The sequence below is a fragment of the Akebia trifoliata genome, chromosome 12 (genome assembly GCF_017979445.1).
Source record: "Akebia trifoliata isolate Shusen 1 chromosome 12, ASM1797944v1, whole genome shotgun sequence".
Lineage (NCBI taxonomy): Eukaryota > Viridiplantae > Streptophyta > Magnoliopsida > Ranunculales > Lardizabalaceae > Akebia > Akebia trifoliata.
Genome location: NC_141386.1, coordinates 3367033 through 3390264, shown reverse-complemented (window position 1 = coordinate 3390264; position 23232 = coordinate 3367033). Strand labels below are relative to the sequence as shown.

Sequence of the window (23232 nt, the reverse complement as noted above, 5' to 3'; positions counted from 1 at the left end):
AATTATTTGATTACTTACACCATCTCAACCTACAATTTTTGCACAGTGTATAATCAAAGAGAGAAACCAGGAGACAATGTCAGGTTATCATATAGATAGCCGGAAGAATGCACAGTTCTCAGTCCCACGGTGAGAGAGCCCTGTGTTCTCAATCTTTGACTATACAAAACACAGTAATTGTTGTATGTGTGTTGTGTGTGTGTGTGTGTGTATTCTCAGTCTCACGGTAGTCATTGACCTAGGACTACTCATTTCAATTACACACATTATAATATTTCAATTACACACATGATCATTTACAAGAATAAACCCCGAGTTCTTGTTAGAAGTGGCACCACTTCTATGTTCATATAAGTGAAGTTTCTAAATATATTTCTACTTTAAACTTTATTTGCTAGAAGAAATATACAAGTTGACTGTGTTAAAAGAACATGAATTGAGATAATGAGAGTGAAACAATTGGATTTCAATTGTTTAAGACCATACTGAACTTTGAAACAGATTGCATTGAATTTTAAAATTACTAAGAAGAAAGTTTAATCCATGTACCAAAGAACAAGTCAATGTGTATCAATACAAGATTCAAATAACAGATTCAAAGCCTTATCCCAAGGGGTTAGAAGAGTTCATACATCATCCATGCCTTATCCTTTGGGGGTTGGAAGAGCTCATCCTTCTATAACAAAAACATTATCCAACAAGATACTTCAACATTATCCAACAATGTTGGACTCTAGAGAAGACATATATATTATAAGGAAAACCAATTGTGGTTTGGATCCAATACACAGGGAATTGGTCTAGCTCTACTAGTGCATGAACGATACATACAATAAATGTAAGAAAATCTACAATTTAAAGAAGGAGAACTTAGAACAACTCACACTCAAATTAAACATGTACAATCAATCATAATTTTTTTTTTTTAAACATATGGAAGGAGAAAGATATATACTTGAGAAATTCTCAATCCATATTAGGATTTTGCTGATTACACTAGTAAATCTTCTTGCTCTTCAATCCAGAAAGTAAGATTATTTTTGGGTATAACTAGTGGCCATAGTTTGAAAATGATCTCTTAAACCCCTTTAGATTAGTTTTATATAAAAAATTTATATAACTCTCATCGACATAATTAAAATAAGTAAAACCAAGTTATTTTTTCAAATAAATGCAATTTCTAACAAAATTTACTTGTTTCTAACAGAGTTTGGATAACAGTACTAATGTTTAGAACAACATGGTCATGTGTTTTTTAAATAGATGATTCATATAGTCTATGGATTGCAACTTGTCATAATCTAGGTCCATATGGAGGCCAATTACTAATTGAGTAAACAGTGTCCTCAACAAAACTAGTCCACATGCAGCATATGCTTTTTCTCTATAACTGTGTGAAATCAAGCAACCATAAATGGGAATTTGTTCTCCTAGGTAATCAAAAATTACCCCCAACAATGGATAATGTCGTAATCCAAACCGACCTTGCAATTATATGTACTAAATCAAGCAAACATAAATTGAAACTTGTTCTCCTAGGTAATCTAATTACCTCCAACAATGTACGACGTCTTAATCCCAACCAACTTTTTCAGCACATAACTCTTTTGTCGACTTTAGGATGATCTAATCAACTCTACCGAGTTTTGAGTCGACTGAAGGAGTTTGTAATATAACATAGCTTCATCCCTTTCACTAATTAAGACACATTAGCTAATAAATGATTTAGTTGGCCGATGAACACTACTTCATATTATTAGTAAAAATATTAAAAAGTCAATATATTTTAATAATTAAAAATATTATAAAATGGAATCTCTTTACAAGGAGCATTTGCAGCCTCAAGTTTAATTATATTCCAATCCTTGTTGCAGTTGGATTGTATTGGAATAAAAGAATCCATAAATGTTGGATCAAAATATTAGATAAGTTCGATTCCTAATGTAGGATGAGCCACGAATGTATGACAAAGTTACAATAGTCCACATGGCATGATCTCATTGGTTAAAAGATAGTAGTATTAGTCAACATGGCACTTAGTCATTGGATGACATAAACATATAGGCGTAGGCATTATGAGCATAAAGAATAATAGAAAAGCTTTGAAATTAAAGCTGAAATTTTTTCTAAAGCTGTGGACATGGCATGATCTCGCCATTCATGAAAATCCTCCCCAAAGCTGAAATTTTTTCTAAGGTGAGCTATTACTCTCATTGAATTGGGGAGAAATTTCCAAGGTCATATGTAAGAAAATCCTCCCCAAAGCTGAAATCCCAACGTTGTAAAGGCCCAATCAATTTCAATATCCCAAATGTTTTCTTCTTTTGTAACAAATATTGCTTGTTTCTAACAAAAATTTCTAAAAGGCATTAATCGATGCAATTTCTAACAAAAAAATTTCTAAGAGGCGTTAATCAACAACAATCATTCACAAATATTTCTAACAAAAATTTATTTTAATAAAAATCAACCAATAAATTACAACCTAACAGAAAAATTTCTATTAATATGCAATTTCGTCAAAAATAGATAGTGAAATCGATGAGATAGAGAGAGAGAGCTCACAGAGATGAATGGTATCGATCGACGGTGGGTTTTTCAAGTCGGTGGGTTTCGTTTGACCGAAGCTAGCGTTGTCGTCGTCGATGGGTTTCGTTTGAACAAAGATACCGGCGTCGTCGTCGATGGGTTTCGTTTGAACAAAGTTACCGGCGTTGTCGTCGTCGTCAAAGAGTTAGATCGGCGATTCGGTGGTCGTCGTCGTCGATGAGATCGGTCGGCTGGTCGTCGTCTTCAATGAGATCAGTCGGCTGTGAAATCGAATGGTGACTGTGAACGAGGTTAAAATCGCGGATATGGATGTAAATGTTAAAAAAGTCGAAGGGCATAACAGTCTTTTTATATTATCGTGTTTTAACGCGGTTGCGCGAAGCTCCTCACACCCGCTTTTCAAAACAGCGGTAAAAATGATAAACCTGCGTTAAAAACTTCAAAACGCTGCGTTTTAACATTGTATCAAACACTCAAAAAAAATTAAAATCTCGCGTTTTGACGCAAATGCCGGTAAATTTGCGTTTTGAAGCGCAATCAATCGCACCCTTAGAAGCTACAACTCCTTGTTCTTAACGGACCAGTAGGCTCGAAGAAGTGGGCCAAAAGCCCATGTATCAATGGGCCCAATAAGTATTACATTTAAAATGATATTTAAATTAGAGGAATCATGGCAACACCTTTTTCCCTTTAATTCTCTCTCAGAAACTCTCACACAGAGGAGAGAATCACAGTTAGTGCTCAATAAAGAAAGTGAAACTGCAACTTGGGTTCTCTATTCTGTCCTCCTTTTTGATTCAGAGGTACGTAATTATTCACTATTTCTTTCAACATCTCTGACGTTTTTCTAGAGGATTTCTGCGCCATATTTTTCTCATTTATTGATTGAATTCTTCGATTTTTCATCAGTGGGATCTCTCCATTGTCTGTAGATTGCTGTGAATCAAAAACAAAGTTGGGTTTTTGGTGATTGTTTGAGCAGAGTTGAGAACAAAGAGATTTACAGTCAAAAGGAACCTCTGAGACTATCTTATGGTGGGCTTTTTGTAGTTATTATTTTCTAGTTGAAAATTGTGAGGTTTTAGATGCTGAGAGTTATGGGTTTTTTGTTTTAAGGTGAAAAAGAGATGAATTATATCTAAGTGTTGGTTTTTGAAAATTGGTTATTGGTCTCAGGTTTCTAGGGAGGATTTTATTTTTATTTTTTTTTGGGAGTTTTATTGCAGAGATTAATGTGGGGTTTGTTTTAGATTAATACAAGAGATGTTGTTTTGAGAGGGTTGATTCATCCTTAGTTTATCGGTATTATTCTTTAGCTGAATTGCTAGATTTTGAGAGGATTTGTTGCAAAAAGGGAGGATTGGGTAAGGTTTCTATGCTGATTATCGATGTTGAGGGGTTTAGAGATGAATCATGGAATGGATGAGATCAACTTGATTCAACAGGAACAACGACATCATTTGGTGGTGCGGGAAATTGGGGAGGAGATTGATTTGGAAATTGGTGCAGGAGACGATGACCCATCGTTCACCGACACACATCTTATGAGTGTTTCACAAGATCCCGTTAATGAAGATCAAGAAGAACAGAAGCAAATGCTTATGGTTCCTCACCACCTGAACGAAGAACAAGAGTTAGGCAAAATTCAACAGAAGAAAAGGAAGAAGAAGGTTGTGAAGAGATGGAGGGAGGAATGGGCTGATACCTATAAATGGGCCTATGTTGATGTCAAGGAGGGTACGGCGAGGATATTCTGCTCTGTGTGTAGGGAGTATGGGAGGAAGCATAGGAGGAATCCGTATGGAAACGAAGGTAGTAGGAATATGCAGATGAGTGCGTTAGAAGAACACAACAATAGTCTTCTTCATAAGGAGGCTCTTCGGCTCCAGATGGCTTCCAAGGATAAGATTTTAAACATAGTTGACAAATCCATATATGTTAAAGGTTTGTTACGGTGTTCCTTTTTTTCTTGTCTGGAAAATTCTAATGAGCATTCATCTTTAGGTAAAATCTACTTTTTTAGTCTTCACTCTATGGATTTTGTTTGTTATGTGTGTCTCACTCTCTCCAATATGTATTTATTAGGGATCATCAAAATTTTCATTCAAAATTCTCAATTGAACTGAAAACAGTCTAAGTGATACAACTTGGCTCAGTAGCCATGTTCCCTCATACCTTTTTTTTTGATAACCAAGAAGTTTTATTGAAAAGAGGACAAGGAGTTCTCAAAGGAAGAGACAACAAACAACGGCCAAAAGGCCTCAAAAACAGAAAGAACCACAAACAACACACAACAAACAAATTGCAAAACCCCCTACACCCAAGGGAGCAATCACCCTCTGCAGATAAATGCCACCTGAACAAGAAATCTTCAAACAAAGACCCCCCCTGAACTCATGAAGTTTTTTGCACCAATAAAACAACAAGCCCACAACGCTAAAGATGATATCCTGCATATAAAGCTCCTTTTTCAACTTGAATGTCTTGATGTTGCTTTTAATAATGGTAAATTGACCATTAATTTGGATTTTGGAACATGGTGAACTATACTCTTCTTGGGCGCCACAAGGTCGGACTGTATCTATATCTTTACTATTATATTGAGAGAAGGCGGAGTAGAAGTGGTTTGGCACTAAAATTTGGATTCAAAAAATACCCCCACTTTAATATTTAAACTTAATATAATCAGGGTCATTTTGGTTAACAACCAAGAAAATTGCATTGCATGTCCCTGAAATCATGTTGGTTAGTTTTCAAAATTACAAAATATCCTTTTTTCCTATCTAATATTCACACATCCTTGCGTCAATGTTTTAAATTACAAAGTGTGGATTGGTGGAAGAGAGGTGTTTTCACAGTGAAATATTAGATAGTAAAAATGATATTTTTTAGAAATAAAAAATGGCATAGGTACAATAGTAGATAGAGATTATCATGAAGTTGCGGCGGTAGTTCAGTTTGAAAATTTACATCTGAGGTTCGATTTATATGATTTTGTTGTGAATTGCAGTGTTAAGTTCAAAATCATGCACCTTAAAGTCTAGCAGTATGCTTTTGTCTAATTGCTTAATTTTCTTGGCTTACTGTGACTCGCTTCTTAATGAAGCTCTTACGTCAAAAACTGCTGGATCAATTATTGAAGCTGCGCTAAGAAGGGACCCTCACGAGGTTGAGTTCATACAGTTAGTGCAAGACGCAATTCATTCTTTAGAACGAGTGATTGCAAAGAATTCTCAGTGAGTTTACTATTATAAACAGACTATTTTAATAGGCTCCTGAGCAAAGGAAATTCAAATCTACGAATTGGTCCTTTTTTTTGGTTGTTTTAGTTATGTCCGCATCCTGGAGCGTTTGTTAGAACCTGAGAGAATAATTGTCTTTCGAGTGTCATGGATTGATGACAAAGGAGAAACACATGTGAATCGAGGATTTCGTGTACAATTCAGCCAGGCATTGGGTCCATGCAGAGGTGGTCTCCGTTATCATCCATCTATGAACTTAAGTATTGCCAAGTTCATCGGGTTTGAACAGGTATTATTTTTGTTCATGGTGGTCAAGAATTTTCTTCCTACCCTTTATGTAGTACACTCTGCGTACTTAGCTCCATTATGTGTCTTCCATTGATATTTGCGTTATAGTGGAGATGCATGTTACAAGTATGTAGGTACCCTTGCTGGTCACTACTTGAATTTTATTCTAGTAGCAATAATAATAGAGTCCGACTAGCCTTACTAAGTACCTTGTGACATTCTAACACATGATCCGATGCTTCAGGGTTGTAGAGGACACAATTCTATGAACTTTGAATTTTTTTTCTTCCAAAAAAGGTTATTTTTCACCATTGAATTTTAATTTTAAATTTGGGAGTTCCGTGGAAGTTCGGTAGCCGTCCATTCTCAAAACCTTGGATCAAGCCTAAAAGAATTTGTTTTTTGATTTGAGTTTTTCCATGAAATCTAGAGGGCTGTAGTGTTGGATTGCTAATGTGGTAATCCATTTAAGCAAAACGACCCTTAGTAAGGCTTAAATTCTTACTAAAGAAAGTATTTTTCATAATTATAAGAACTTAATGGATACTTCTGATCTCAATGACTAGATTTTGCTAGTTGGTTGTGTATCACTGAAACTTGGATTCACAACTTTGTCGTGTTTCCTCTCTTTATTTTTTTGATCGATAGTCGTGGTTCCTCTTGTTATACCAGTTAATTGACTTCTAGGATTAAATTTTGTTTAGATGCGAATTGATTTGAGTCTTCAAAGTGCTTGAGCAGACTCTTATCTTGTTACAGACTCTAAAAAATGCCTTATCACCATACAAACTGGGAGGTGGCGGGGGAGGAAGTGATTTTGATCCAAAAGGAAAAAGCGAGAATGAGGTATATTTTTTTCCTTTCCGAGAGTTCCTTATTGTGATAAGGGACACTACATTACAAATGAGTGTCCTAATAGAGGTTCTCATTAATGTATCTGAAACTAATGTTGGCAGATCATGCGATTTTGCCAAAGTTTTATGAATGAGCTATATCGGTATTTGGGTCCCGATCAGGTAAGAATAAAACTATTGACTTTGTTTAGTTTCAGGTCAACAGTGATTCAAGTGTTAAATCCATCAAACATAATTTTTATTTTACTGTGTTTTGTTTCTCCGTGATTTTCAATACAGGATCTTCCTTCAGAAGACATGGGTGTTGGCCCCAGGGAGATGAGTTATCTCTTTGGACAATATAGACGTCTAGCTGGTCATTTTCAGGTATATATGACTCTTATTGAGTACTAGAAAATAGTAATGCTTCTACCAGAACTTGTTGGTTCCATGACTTTATTTTGTGCACCCAATATTTTCATCATCAAGAAATGTTGAATTTAAGAATATTTTCATATTTTTTTTGAGGATTATCTAAAGAAACTAATGGTATTATCTATGAGAAAACCATATGCAGTGGAGTGATTGTTGTATTGGTGGTCATTTCTTCCTGGCATTAAGTTGCCAAGAGGATGAATGATTATTAATAGTTTTTGCTATCTCTCTTTCTCTCTCTCATGGAAAAACTACTTGATACCATTGATTCACTGATTTTCTTGGTTTGTTGACGCATTAAATAAATACTAGGAAAGGGAAAACACCATGGAGTATGTGATCGGCTGTCAATAGTTTCTTCTATATATTTTTTTCTTTTGGAATTATCTTTCCCAGTCACTTGTATTATTCATTCTTTTCTCAAAACATTCTTCACATGCTATTTATTAAAAACAAGAAAAATCAATAAAGAAAAAGGTGCAACGCTGTTGTGTTTGATGCACATCTTTGGTTGTGGTATTTCAACCCACTGGCATGCAGGCTACAACATTGTTGTTACTACATGCCAAAATAAATAAAACATGTTAATGCCATTAATTGGACACTTCACAACGTGTTTCCAATATCAAATGATAAAGCTTGTCCCATTGTTACGACATGTGTCCGAATTGCCAAATTCATTAAATGTTCCAGGAAATCGAACTTTCGTGTCTTGTCTTTAGGATTTCATGTGTATATTTTACTTATGCAGGGAAGTTTTACAGGGCCAAGGATTTTCTGGTCTGGTTCTAGCCTTCGAACTGAAGCTACCGGCTATGGATTGGTAACTTTTTTTTCTGGTTAACTCCGAAATTGTTTTGCCTGATTTTTTTTAATCCATCTATGAGTTCTTTGTTTCTATTACTGGCCTTTCTTTTTTTTTTTCCTCTTATAACGTGTATGGTATGTAAGTAAAATAATGTTTTCTCCTTGTTCAGTTTTCAATCTCACAAATTTCCATGCCTTCTCTGCAGGTCTTTTTTGCCCAGCTTATACTGGCAGAAATAAATAAAGAACTCAAGGGATTAAGGTTTCTAACTGAATAGTGTAGTTAGTTTTCGGTTTCTTTTTACCTTTTTGATAAGTTTTTTGTAATCTTGGAGCCATCTCAACCCATTTTTTCTGATAAAATGTTGAACTTATAAAAAAAAAAAAAGGTTTCTAACTGGATTTGGAAGCCTATACAGAGTTATGATAGGATTTTGAAGTCCATCCTATATTCAAGATTTGTTTACTCATGATTTGTTTTCTTGGTGCCATTGTTGTCAAGAATCATTTATGACTATAAAGATACATGATTTCTATACCTACAAAATGATTGTGTTTATTATCACTATTTATGTACCAACTAAGTCAATCTTTGACATATTAAGGAAGTTTTAAGACTTCGTGCTTTGGATATAATTCCCTCTTGTCTTTTAGTCATTATTTTTGTTAAATTTATAGAACTTTTATGCTCCTGCTTGAACACTTGAACAATAAGATTTTTTTTGGACTTGTTTACTGATTGAATAACTAAAGGAAGTGCTTTATATTATATAAATTAAAGTACTAGCTGGGGGTTGTTATGCTAATTTGCTGGTCCTTTTGAACTTTTCATCTTCAGATGTGTAGTAAGTGGTTCGGGAAAGATTGCGATGCATGTCTTGGAGAAACTTCTTGCTTATGGTGCTCTCCCCATTACAATATCGGGTAATCGTTAGTTTTCCATATCTTTTATGACTTGATGCCTATGGGTGGTACTATTTTTGACATTTGCACTTCACTAGGATTAAAAACACACAGGTTCAGATATAAATTTGAAGGTTTGAGTGCATATGAATTAAGGAATATGTTGGTATTTCAATTGCCTTTGCAAGACGCTTCTCATTTATCTATATATTTTACTTAATTAATATTTCTTCCACTTATTAAAGTACAATTCATGAAAACTATGCATCTCATTTAACTTTGTAATGCATTGCTGATATCCTGCATTCTTACAAACTTGGCAACTGTAGTGTCCATCATGCCTACAAAAGAACTAAAATAGTATCCAGTACACAGGAGGGAAGCTGAGAAGATATAAAATCAGTTGTACATCACTAAATGTTCAGTTTATTTCAATTGGCTATTACAGTCGAGTTGGATAGTGTTTATATATTTTGGAAAGTGAAAAAAACACTTATCCAGTGAGAAAAGTTTTTTTCAATGTTACTTTGATTAAGGTGTAAGACTTTGAGGGAAAACACCTTTTGTTAAAGCCTCCCTCTAGGTGAGACTCAAGTGTAAGCCTCCAACACCTTTGAAAACATTGACTAGATATGAAAAAAAATTTGGTTCTACAAGTTGTGAGATTTGGTAATCACATTTTTGGAAGCAGGGACAATGCACTGCAATAACTTGGTAGGATTCTTTTTCAAGGATAAATGAACCATGTAAATAAATAAAGAAGTTGCGTTTCCCTATTTTTGATAAATGGAGCACCCATGTCTGTTTTAGAGGAATGTGTGGTCTCCTAGAGAAAAAGTCTGCATATAAGAGGTGAGAATGGTACCCATTTATGAAAAATATGGGATTAAAATCTCTCTCTCTTATCTTTCAATCATCTTCTAAAATAGACTCTGCTACTTGTACAACTAGATGAACATGGGGATGCCATTGACAGACCGACTAATGAACATACTGGTCTCACAACAAATTACTCAAACACTGACATGATTAATCGACCATACCATACCACTTGTATTGTTGGGATGTTCTTAGTGGGTTGTATTAGGCTCATAATATGAGTAGGGGTCTTTCCTCTTATGAGGATTGTCTACTCACTATGGTGGTCATCCTCGGAAAAATCTGTCCATTATTAAACTTCACACATTGTGAAAAATGGAGTCAAAACTAATGTGGAAATGAACGATCTAGAATATTTTAACTTGACAATCACTTTTTATAGTCATACTTGGATGATTTTTGTTGTGAATCATGGATATTCACTCACAAAATTGATCCTAGACTCATCTACATATCAGCCTCAGGAACTTGTATAAGAATATCGATGTTTCTTTAAGAATGGAGAAGTTTTGAGAAAACATAGGAAGAATTTGCACTTGGGTATACTTATAAAAAATAATATAAAATTGCACATGATTTTTATAGACTTAGAAAAAGCATATGATAGAGTTTCTAAAGAGTTAATTAGGCCGTATTAGTTAAAATTGAGTATTGAGCAAGTATATTGACATTAATAAAGACGTGTACTGGAGTTGTGGCTAGTGTGTGAATTGCTGGTGACGAGATGGAGCTATAGTGTGAGCTATATCACAAGCTCATCTAAAATTATGATTTCAATCTGTATTTACTTGAATGATGCTACAAATCTCCATCAAAGTGGTTATTTATTTATAATTGAACAAAAGTGAGGTTCCTTATGTCCTTCGTTTCCCCCAATTGAAAATTGTGATCGATGGGCAATAAATACCCCCAAGAAACCACTTAATTTTGTTCAATTATCCATAAAAATGTAGAGATTCATGAGAAGTTGACCTATAAAATCTGTTTTGAATAAAATGGAGCGCTTCTAGAGTATTATATGATTGATGTGTACTGACCAAAGTAAAGGGGGAAATTTTATAATATAGTAATAAGACCAACTATGCTTTATGGAGCCAAATGCTTGGTAATCAATAAGCAACATGCTCTTAGAATTTTTTTTTTTTTGTTGATAAATTAACATGTTCTTAGAAGCATCGTAGAAGAGATGAGGGTGTTTAGATGGATGAGTGGTAAGACTATAAACTAAATATTAGAATTGACTTCTTTGAGGGGATCTAGTAATTAACAGACCTGATAGGAGACAAATAAAGGAAAGTTGGTTGAGATGATTTGGGTGTGTACAAAAAACAGTAATATGCCATCAATAAAAAAGAGTGCTTTGGTGTAAGTTTCTAAAAGGGTGAGAGGAAGGTTGAAAATAACATGGCGGGAAGTAGTAGTAAAATACAGGAAGGCACGCTTTGAATGAAGAAACGACTGAAGATAGGTCTGAATGTTGAAATAGGATTCATGTCTTTGACTCCAATAATTGGGGTATGTACGAGTACGGGAAATGCTTAATCCAATGCAAGTGTTGTTTATTAGCCGTCTCCAAGTCCATTTTTCCCCATAAAACCTCCTAAAACGTGATCTTTTTTCTTGTTGTGATAAAAGTAAGGGTTTTATTGTTATTGTGCAATGACATCTTTGTAAATTTTTTACGTTTTGTGATATTTACAAAAATGCCATTATACAATGACAATAAGCCCTTACCTTTTGTCACTTGAAGATAAAAAATGATTGCTTTTAAATTGTTTTATGAAAAAGAAAAACATGGTATTGGAGGTTACTAACTGCAATGTTTTCATTAGATATTAGGTCTCTCCTCTTACTCTCTATATATACAGAATTCTAACCACTACTTACTAATGCCCTATGCAAGCATTGAATGCTAGTAACATTCATGACCTTTGTTTTTCTTAGAAGTCCCTAAAAAATAATATTTTTGTCTTTTAGTAGAAAAGAAGCAAGGGGGTTTTGATGTCATTACATGATAAAATTTTCGCAAATAACTTGTGAAGACCATACAAAGACAACGAAGCCTTTGTTTTTTTCTTCTAGAAGATTTAGGCTTTTATATAGAAAAATAAGGTATTGGAGGTTGCTAGCATCCATTGTTTGCATTGGTCATTAGCATTCTTCATATGTATATACTAGAGTTCGCTAGGCACGTGCATCCTCTTTAGGGTTAAAGGGGTAAAAGAGGAAATATAGTAAAGTTAGAGGGCTATTATTAAAAAAGGGGCAAAGGAGAAGAAAAACAATAAAGTTGAAGGGTTTTCCAAGTAGGGTGGATTTCGAAAGATATGAAAGATTGACTTTCATCGAATACGGCTTTTCACAGAATTCTTTATGTATCTATGAGATCGAGTATGTAATTATGTTTACTCACTTAAAATTGAGTATCTGTTTCCCTTATTTTCCTACTAGGATTGGAAATCCTATATTTCACATATCCGTACGATTGAGTCCTTGGGTTTCCGAAATAGTATAAAAATAAAAAGAAGTGCTTCGAATCATTGCTATTTGACTCGGACCTGTTCTAAAAAAGTCGAGGTATTTCGAATTGTTTGTTGACACGGACAAAGTCAGGGAAAACCTCTGAAATGATTTCAATATTGGACCTTGGACATATAATAGTTCCGAATCGAATCTCTTTAGAAAGAAGATCTTTTGTCTCATGGTAGCCTGCTCCAGTCCCCTTATGAAACTTTCGTTATTGGGTTAGCCATACACTTCACATGTTTCTAGCGATTCACATGGCATCATCAAATGATACAAGTCTTGGATAAGAATCTACAACGCACTAGAACACCATTATTGTTAGGGTTGCAACTCGGGCAGGTTGGGTTGAGTTGGGGATCAACCCTTGTCCAACCCACACTTGACAAACACTAGTCCGTGCACATGCCCAACCGACCTCGGGCATAAAAAGCTCAACCCAAGCCCAACCCAAGTCGAGTTGATCGGGTTGGCTCATTCCTCATTAATATTAGATAATTTATTAATAATAATGGCTTATATAAAGATAAGTGGTATATAAAAAAATAAAATTTACAATTATATATCCTAAAAAAGATGATTAACTAAAGTTTCAAATGTGAATTGTGAATGAGAAAGAAAAAAAAAAATATTTAATTTAAAAAAAAAAAATTATAATCGTATTAAGTTCGAGTTTGGACAAATCAGGCAAAGTTCAGGTGTCTATGCCTGAACCTAGTCCGATTTGATTCGGTCAAATTTTTTTTTTTGCCCAAACCTGAGCCAGAACCCTAGCTAATTGTGCCCAAACCTGACCCAAGGTTGGGTTGAACCCATCGGGTTTGGCCCGCCCAAGTTGTAGTCTTACTTGTTGATGATCCTTTACTCAGACAACATCTAGGGTTCCTTGAACAATGTGATATCTCACTCTGGGTAAAACAATTCAGCTAATGAAACAACTGCCTTTAGAGAAGAAACTGCTGCTTCATAAATTGAATCAAACTCACAATCAACAATTGTCTTCAATGACAGATCAAGTACAACTTTTAGGTGCGGAAAGAGAAGGATATCATTGGATTACTAATACTCAATTTTAACATATAGAGATAGAGAGAAAGTTAATTCATTAAGCATAAAAAGAGAAAAAGTACAACTTTCTACTGATCAAGCAAAGGACAAGTACTAGTTTCAACATAAGTGGGAATATCATTTGATAACTAATTCAATTTGAAATAAGATTAAGATTGAAAGTAGGATTTATGCTAATGAGAGAACAATAAAGCAGGAGAAGAAGAAAGGCAATGAAGTGGGGTTGTGGAACTCTACTCCTTTGTCACGATCTTTATACCTCACAAAATTGTAGTTCGAGGTTGCTTTACTTCGAGCTATAGTTTTGTGAGGGTATAAAGATTGAGACATAGAAGTGGGGTCCATCGTTGTGTTTCATTATATAGATATACTAGGCGCGGGCATCCTCCTTGGGGTTAAAGGGGTAAAAGAAGAAATATAATATAGTTAAGAGAGGGTATTATTAAAAAAAGAGGCCGGGGGGGGGGGGATGGGGGAACAATAAAGTTGAAGGGGGAGAAGAGGAAATGTAATAAAGTGGGGGTGTATGGATGTCATTCCTTTGTCTCAATATTTATACCTTACAAAATCGTAACTGAGTGGATGTTTATACGTCCACAAAACTGTAGTTCAGTGGGCTTCGTAGTTGTATTTTTTATATATATAGTTGGCCCAAATATCAAACAATTTAGTACTTCGTTTGTTAAGTTAGAGGGATATACAAATGTGTTTTTGTCAAGTCCTTGGAAAAGGATTGCTTTTAAAGTATTTGAGAAGTTGAGTATGATTGATGTGTATTCACATGCATGTGGGAATACGGCAACATGTAAGGTCCATTCTACAAGGCATTCTTGCTATTTATTGCAAGATGTAGTATATATTATTGAATTTTAACTACACAATACATGTTAGTAATTTTAGAAAGTTACATTAAAAGATCAAGGAATGAAAATAAATGATGCAAAAGAATTAGGTGGTGGAATCTCAAAAGAGAAAATAAAAATGATATGGAAATATGGAACTTAACACAAAAACCACAATGATGTAGGAAGGACTAGCTAAATGTATTAAAAGAGTAGCGGAAAAGGTTATTAGGGAATCTATGAAAATTTGTCACACATGTAAAGAAACTAGAGGTGGGTGATCTTCCGAAGGTCTTTAGGGAAAAGATTGTATTAATATGCTTGACAAATAGAAACAAAGAAAATTTAGGAAATCTAAAGATGGTAAAAAAGAAGTAAAGAGAGTGGTATATGAAGCTAGCATAAGGCATATGATGATTTATATAAAATGTAGGGAATTACTGAGGGTGAGAAAGATGTCTACAAGAGAGAAAGTCAATACAAAACTAGAACTTTGGCGAGCTGCTTTGGAGTCCAAAGTCTTCAGAATAAGTAGAACCAAGACGAAGTACATGAAATGCATTTTTAAGAATTACACCGATAGAAAGAACAACCATTAAAAGTTTATGGTCAAGAGGAGTGACCATTTTCATTATCTCACCTCTATTATTTGTAAGGATGGAGAGGTTGAAGAAGATGTTGTCCTTGCAAGTAGAGAGGATGGTTAAAGTGGAAGTGTGCTTTTGGAGTATTGTATGACCAACATTCAAGAGACAACACGCACATATATTGCGCATCGTAGAGTTGATGATGTTGAAATGCTTAAGAAAACTAAAATTAGATATGAACACATTTGTGAAAATGAAAGAGTTACCTCAATAGGTGATGAACTTAGACCTTAATAGGTGATGAACTTAGGGAAAGTCGATTGAAATGGTTTGATTCTCCACAACTCCAAAATGCACAGCGATTACTTCAAAGGGGAAATTGGTTATTAAGGGAAAAAATGCAAGATTGATTGGGCAGCCTCAGGCCACACAATCGGTTTTTGCGGCTCTCCTAGGCAATGAAGGTCGATTAAAGCCCCGGTTGGAAGGATGTGCAAGTTGAAGGGTCTAAAATATTGATTCAAAGAAAAATGAATGGACTAATTTGTTTAGCCGATCCAATTTTTGGGGCAAGGCTTTGAGTATGATGGTGATAATAGTTTTAACTTGCAAGGATATTCTGGCATTTTTCTAGTATATCTTCTAAACAAGTAATTGAAGTGTGAAGAACTATAGTAGGTGCTTTTCCTCCCCCAAGTTTATTTTTTCATCTTTTTCGATTTCTTTTAGGGTTTTAACATGGTTTACCTTTTGGGACATGGATTTGCGCCATGGTGCACTATTGTTAATGGCCTAGCAATTAAGATGTAAGACTTTTAAAATTGAGTTCACTAGTGATGGAAACAAGCAAGGCATTATTGTAATGAGCACTTATTCTTAAGTTCATATTTTGGAATTGCAAATCATGCAAGTAGCTTGTATAAATCACATATGAGCAGATATTGTGATGATATTGTGTTTCTTACTTTTGCAGATTCCAAGGGCTATTTAGTGGATGATGAAGGATTTGACTATATGAAAATGTCACTTCTAAGAGATATAAAAGCTCAACAAAGGAGTTTGAGGTATGTTTTCCTTCTTACCACATTTCTAGCCCATTTGGATACACAAAAAAGTAACTTTATTACTTTTGAAAGTCAAAAAGTAAGTTTGGATACATTTTAGAAAACTACTTTTAAAAAGAAAAATCATTACTTTTTGAAAAGGAAAGGGAAACTACTTTCTACTTTTTAAAAGCTACTTTCTCCCAAAGTTATTTTCTCCCTAGTTACTTTTTTCCTTCTATCCTAATAGGACCTTCATCTTTCATCAATATGCAGTTGTAGAAACTTTATGCTTATTTTGTTCGTATCTTACCTTTGCAGAGACTATTCTAAGACGTATGCTCGATCCAAGTATTATGAAGATGCCAAACCTTGGAATGAAAGTTGTGATCTCGCATTTCCTTGTGCATCACAAAATGAAATTGAGCAATCTGATGCTATTAATTTGGTTAATTCAGGTTGTCGCATACTTATAGAAGGTAGTATTTCTACCTTGGTTGCATTGTCTTGTATATTTCCTTAATCTTTTTGTTGTTCTTCCTGGTAATAATAATGGGCTACTATGTGAGTTCCAGGTTCAACTATGCCCTGTACCCCTCAAGCTATTGAGGTACTTAGGAAAGCTAATATTCTGATTGCTCCAGCAAAGGCTGCTGGTGCTGGAGGGGTATGATTAACTATTCACTTGCTCCCCACCCATGCATGATTTATATCTTTTTGTCTCATACAAGAAAATGTAGCGATTCAAATAATTTTTTATCGTCTGTTGCTATGCTTTATTTGTGAATTCATGTGAATAGACTGACACTAGCCGTGGTTTGAAATAGGGAAAATTACTTGAAGGACCCTCGCGGACGGGTTTCTTTTTGAATGGTCCCTAACTTTTGCATGTTCACTTGGCATGATATTTAGTAAACTTTTTCTGTCTTAATGGTCCCTCGTACTGTTGAGTTCATAATTTTTACTGTTGAACTTGAAGCTTTTTTATTTAGTGTCAAGTTCAAATTTTTTATTGTCGAACTCACCACTATTTACTGACGAGTTCACCACTTTTTATGTACTGTCGAACTCGACACTTTTTTAATTACTGTCGAGTTCACCGTTTTTTTAAATAAAAAGTGGTGAACTTGACACTGGTAAAACCCACCCATTTTCAATTTTCAAGTTTTTCCGACTAAAATCATGGAAAGATCGTCGAAAAACTTAAGATAATGACTTGTTTATATGATTTCAACCCAAAAGAACCATTATTGATTGATTTTCATCCAAAAATTAAAAAAAAAGTGAAAAGACCCTAGTTTTTTACATACATCTTCAAAATGTTTGAAAAAACCTTTGAAAATGGCTTCTTCTTCTTTCTTAAATTCTTTCTGATGGAATGGAATCTCCGAAACTTGATTGAAGTGTCAAAAATCCAATTTTTTGATGAAAACGATGAGTTCCAACGGTTAGGGCATTTAATTGTGAGAAATGTGGAAGATGAGGTCCAGGGACCATTTAGAAAGAAAAAGTTTACTGAATGTCCTGCCAAGCAACCGTTGAAAACTTAGGGACTATTTAGAAAGAAGTCCCTCTGCGACGGGCCTTTAAGTAATTTTCCCAAAATATTGTATCGATTGAATGTTTTGGTTAATGAAAAAACCGATACGGTATCGGCCGCTACAGTAGATACAAACTGACACATTCCCAAACCAGTCAATGTTTCAGTCTTGGTTGATACCGACATGGTTTAAAATGTCGGAATGTATCGGTCGATATGTATCGTTATCGATGAAAACCGATTCAAAACATTGACCTCGAAACATGGAATGTTTCGGAAATGTGTCAGTTTGCATTGAATGTTTCTGCTGATACCGTATCGGTTTTTTCATTAACTGAACATTCAATTGATACGATATTTAAACCATGGATACGGATTCATATCGATACATTCCGATATTTTAAAAGCCATGACACTAGCTTTAGGTTTGCTCCCAAACTGGCACCTCCATCCAGGCTTGGGGCTGGCAATGCAATCCTACATTTCAACACTAGTGGAGTTCTCAAGCTTTAATTATCATGATCTCTGCATGACTGCTTCAATGTAAATATGTGCCAAATTTATGGCAGTGTTCATCTGGTCAACAAAAAAATATCCACCTGGTCAACCCAAAAATGGACTTTGTGGGCAAGATTCATTGGCTAAGGTGGTGGGTGCATATACAGCAGTGCTCATAATTCAGAAGCTTTGTGTAGGACCTTATTTTTTCCTTGATACAATCTCATACCAAAAAAAGCCAAAAAGGAGCAAAGAAAGAAAATGCACTATTTGAATCTATTTACTTTGTAATGGCAACATTCATCTATGCTGATACTGATATCATTCTTAACAGGTATATCATGTAATGTCTTCTTATTTCTCTATGAAATATTTAACTAATTTGGTAACAGGTTGCTGCTGGAGAACTTGAATTAAATCGCGAGTGTAATTTGATGCATTGGTCTCCTGAAGAATTTGAAACTAAATTACAGGTAAGCTCTTTGGTATCCTTTTATCCTTCCACTTGTAATTTTCATGTCATAACTGCAAATATTGTGGGGAAATGCTTATGCAACTTTGTTAATAGGTTGACACCAAGTTTCCGATCCAATTAAGTTCATTTCTCATTCACTTCTCCGGAGTTGCCAAAACTGAACCAATTGATTGGCCGAAAGGAGGCCTAAAAAATATTTAGGAAAAGTAGGAAATGGTTACCTTGAAGTCTGCCTGGGTGAGCCATGTGCGCGCAATGCCTTACACCACATATGGAACACCACATGGGTGCCAATGTAGACTACTCGATATAATTTAATTCATCGAAGTTGTTACTTGTAATCCCCCAACAAATAAGAAGCGTTTAAAAAGATAAAAATTGAGAACTCAATAAGGAAGTCTATTCTAAGTAAATTAGCAATGTTAGTCCTCGTCTTATGCTGTTTTGATTCTGATATTGATAATAATGAGTCCTAGGAAGCAATCTAAGAAGTCTTCATTGGAGATATCTCTAGATGAGTTAGAATAGGAAGTATGCATTAGAGGTATGTTATTCATCACTCTTGCGGATTTAGAATTGTTCTAGTAGCTAAAGAAGTAGTATTTTTCATCTATTTCCGTTGTGTGAACTTAGTTGATGACAGTTCCAATGAGAACTTGAGAGACATCATTTACAGGTGTATGCTTTATAGGCAGCTATCTTCTTTTTTGGTTTGCGAGTGATTCTCCCAATTGGAACTTGCTGAATTCTCCATTTTTGTTTCCTCCTTTCTGTGTCAGGATGCTATGAAACAGACATATCAAAAAGCCATCAAAGCAGCAACTGACTTTGGATATTCAAAAGAGAATCCTGAGTAAGTGTTCAAACCATACTCACCACCTTGCAATATACTATTTATATGAAAACGCCCAAGACTTCACGCTGACATTAACAACCTCCACAACCTTGGGTTCTTCATAAATGCACCTGAAAAGTATTTTATTTTTTCTTTTAGGGCATGTTTGATTGAAAGACAAACACTAGCCAATAATTTACCATGTTTGCCAACAAAGTAAATTAAAAACAAGGGAAACAAAGACTTGCCTTGCCCATCAAATTTGCCGCTTCAAGTGAAAAATCTCTCACCCCTCCCCCTCCTAGGAAAACGATTTTCCACATGAGACCAAAACTTGGATCTCATTAATGCCCTCCACTTTTGCTTTTAAACTTAGTATAATCAAGGTCATTTTGGTCAAAAACCCATAAAAGTGTGACTCACGACTCTATAATCAAGGTGGTTAGTCCAGACTCCAGAGGTCAATATTCATGTTCTACCCTGTCCCATCAACACACTAAAAGAGTTATACGACCGGTGTGGAAGTAGGCCAACATTTCTATGAGCAAATAGGAGGTTTCCAAGTCGATGCCCATGTAAGTTCTTGGGTCGTAATTGCTATCTTATTAGGTTTAGCCACTATAGCTTTTTGGAATTCACAAACCATTCCCCTTGACAGTCAGAATTTCTTTGAATATGTCTGTGAATTTATTCAAGAAAACTACGAAAATATCCTTTTTTACTATATAATCTTCAAAAATCCTTTAATCAATATTTTAAATTACGATCAAGACGTTTTGATACATGTGCTTTTGCACATACCACTTTCTAGTTTAATTAAAAGAAAACAGAACCTAAACAAAAAAAGTAGAAGGTGGTATTTTTAGTTTAATTAAAATAATAAAAAATAATTTTATTTTTAGAATTTTTTAAATGTTATTTTTTAGTATTTATTTTTAGCATTTTTTAATTTAGGCAACAAACCTAAATTAAAAAATATCTAATATATGATATTAATATATTGTCATTTAAAATCATAGATTAATTTTTTAGCATTTTTATATGTAAAATTTCATATATTAAATGATAAAATAACATTTAAAAATGCTAAAAATAAAATTAATCTAGTTGTCCACATGATTTTCCATGATGTGCTCAGACAATGGAAAATGATTGCTTCTACATTATTTGCTTGGCAAATAAGTTGCCAGGTAAATATTTTCTCTACAATCAAACACGCCCTTAGTGTAAAAAGCAAGGGTCTCTTGGTCACTCCATTTGTAAATAACTTTTTTGAGATTACAAAAATGCCATTGCACAATGGCTCAGACACCCTTTATCTTTTTTTTTTCTTTCTTTCATTAAAAGACATTAATAAATACTTCGTAGGAGTATTTTTGGAAAATCAAATGTTGTGGTGGTTGCTAAAGTCCCCATGACGTCCAATATATATATATATATATATATATATAGATATACATATATGAATGTATTCATGGGACATCTAAAACTGACAACTATTTTTACACAACCACTCGGATGCTGTCCATTTTTTTTTAACGTTTTCTACAACATTGTTAGATGCCATTGGATCTTGTAAGATGGATGGCATCCGGAATATTAACGTCCAAGACCTCATGGTGACATTAGCATTTTCTACCACATTCTTTTTCCAATAATACTCCCACCCATTTTGTCTTTTAGTGAAAAAGAAAAGGGTATGTTAGTCTTTTACATAATAAATACATATATTATGCCCTTTTTAAATGCATTTATTATATTGACAATGATTGTCAAATCATTTACTACAAACAATACATTTAAAATGCTATTAACATTTATTATGTAAAAGACAAGTATTTATTATGTAAAGACTAATATATCCTTTTTTTCACTAAAGATAAAATGAGTAAGGGTATTATTGAAAAAAGAATGTGGTGGAGAATGCTAATGTTCCCATGAAGTCTTATACGTGAGCATTTCCCTATATATATAAGGTAGTGTTCGACAAACAGTCTTAGGGAGACAACATTGGGAGATAAAATTTGTCTTATATGGCTTAAAAATTTCAGATTGAACTGATTTTTTGTGAGGATGGTCTCTATGGTGAGGAGTTCATCCTCACAAAAAAATCAGCCCAATCTGAAACTTCTAACCCATCAAAAGTGATTTACAAAGTTGAATAATTGTGGACCATTGATTTTTATCGTTAATTTGTTCATCACTTTTGATGGGCTTAGAAGTTTTAGATTGGGCTGATTTTTTGTGAGGATGATCTCCTCACTATAGAGATCATTCTTACAAAAAAATCAGCCCAATCTGAAACTTTTCAGGCATATAAGATAAATTTTGTCTCCCAACGTTGTCCCCCTAAGATTATCTTTGAACGCTCACCATATATACATATATGCATTTTTATATGTTTTTTTTTGGCTAAGACACCACCTTGTAATATTTACGTAAATGCATATTCTTCAACTCTTTTTTTTTCCCTTCATAGACATCCCTCAACATGTTCATAGACTGCACATAGCAGAGATGAGGATACTACGATGGATAACTAGAAAGACTAAGAAAGATAGACATAGAAATGAATGGATTTGTAAAAATGTAGTAATTGTATTAGATGATAAACTAAGGAAAATCGATTGAGATGGTTTGGTCATGTGCAACGAAGACCAATAATTGATCCAGTTGAAGGTTTTAAGAGAGAACAAAAGTAAAAAATGACGTGGATTGAAGTAGTGGGAGTAGGTAACTTGAATTAACATAGAACAAAAATTTAGACAGAAATGAATGTTGGGAAATGAATCATTCAATCAATTTTTTGGGATAATATATAAGCACATGGATACAACCTACAATGTTCAATGGTTCATTACATTGCAGGGCATTAGCTCACGGATCGACAATCTCTGCTTTCCTAACTCTTGCTCAAGCTATGACCGATCAAGGATGTATATAAAACACATGGACTCTCCTTACAATGTAAGATCTTCAAGATTTGAATGCCTATCCATGGCTGCAAATATTTACTGAATGTGGAAGGGCTGCTCAAATTGATCTGTAACCGTGCAATATCAGCTACTTATCGCCTTCTGCAATGATGCACATCTCAAGAACGAATCATTTAGGCAGATGGTCTCTTCTTGTTGTAACTTGTATATGATGATGTTTTTATATGGTGCTTGTGCGGCTAGTTTGTGGCAGTTTGTAAGGAAATATATATTCTTAGGCATAATAGATGAAAGAGGGAGAGCAATATTAATAGTAATGAAGCTTTAAAATCTCATTACCTGTGCATGAAGACTCTTTCAAAATATCCCAATCTTCATTAAGGACTTGAAAATAGTGTTGGGCCTCAGTCTCTCTTTTTTCCAAATATCATTTTAGTAAAACATTTTTTTTTAACATATGTTGCTGCCATTAAATTTCTCTTGAAATCAATTATTTTTATTTATATATTTTTTTGAAATGGATAGAGAGAAATGGAGAGAAGAGAAGAGAAAATAAGTGAGTTTCTCTCCATTTCCCCTGTTTGGATTGTTAAGTTGGGAGAGGAGAAGTGAAGAGTAAAAAAAGGTAAGAGTTTTCTTTTTGTCCAAAGTGGGGAGATTAGAGGGAAACGGAGAGAAGTCCTTTTAAAATATTTTATAATTCCAACTCTAATCTTAGATCTTTTTAAGGTATTTTAAAATTTCAAAGCTATCCCAATTTCTCTCTTGTCAATCTAAACATGGTGGAGAGAAATTGAGTTTGTCTTCTCTTCCCTTCTCTTCTCTTCTCTTTTCTCTATTTCTCTCAATCCGAACAAGTGTAAAATGTAAAGGCATTGTAACATCCAACCTTATAATATTTTTTTTATATTATATAAGAGAGATTCTATTAGCATACCAATTTTTCTT

General features: G+C 34.3%; 1 protein-coding gene across 1 annotated transcript; it reads left to right on the top strand.

Annotated features, from left to right (window-relative positions):
• The first annotated feature begins 3220 nt into the window (after positions 1 to 3220).
• On the top strand, positions 3221 to 22619 carry LOC147388638 (uncharacterized). Its single transcript, XM_086417687.1, has 16 exons — positions 3221 to 3353; positions 3460 to 4494; positions 5657 to 5786; positions 5880 to 6081; positions 6840 to 6926; positions 7037 to 7096; positions 7214 to 7300; positions 8100 to 8171; positions 8362 to 8417; positions 8994 to 9079; positions 15931 to 16021; positions 16322 to 16479; positions 16576 to 16667; positions 18431 to 18511; positions 19293 to 19366; positions 22217 to 22619. The coding sequence occupies exons 2-16, from the start codon at positions 3939 to 3941 to the stop codon at positions 22290 to 22292; spliced, it is 1908 nt and encodes a 635-aa protein (XP_086273813.1). The 5' UTR covers positions 3221 to 3353; positions 3460 to 3938; the 3' UTR covers positions 22293 to 22619.
• The last annotated feature ends 613 nt before the right edge of the window (positions 22620 to 23232 follow it).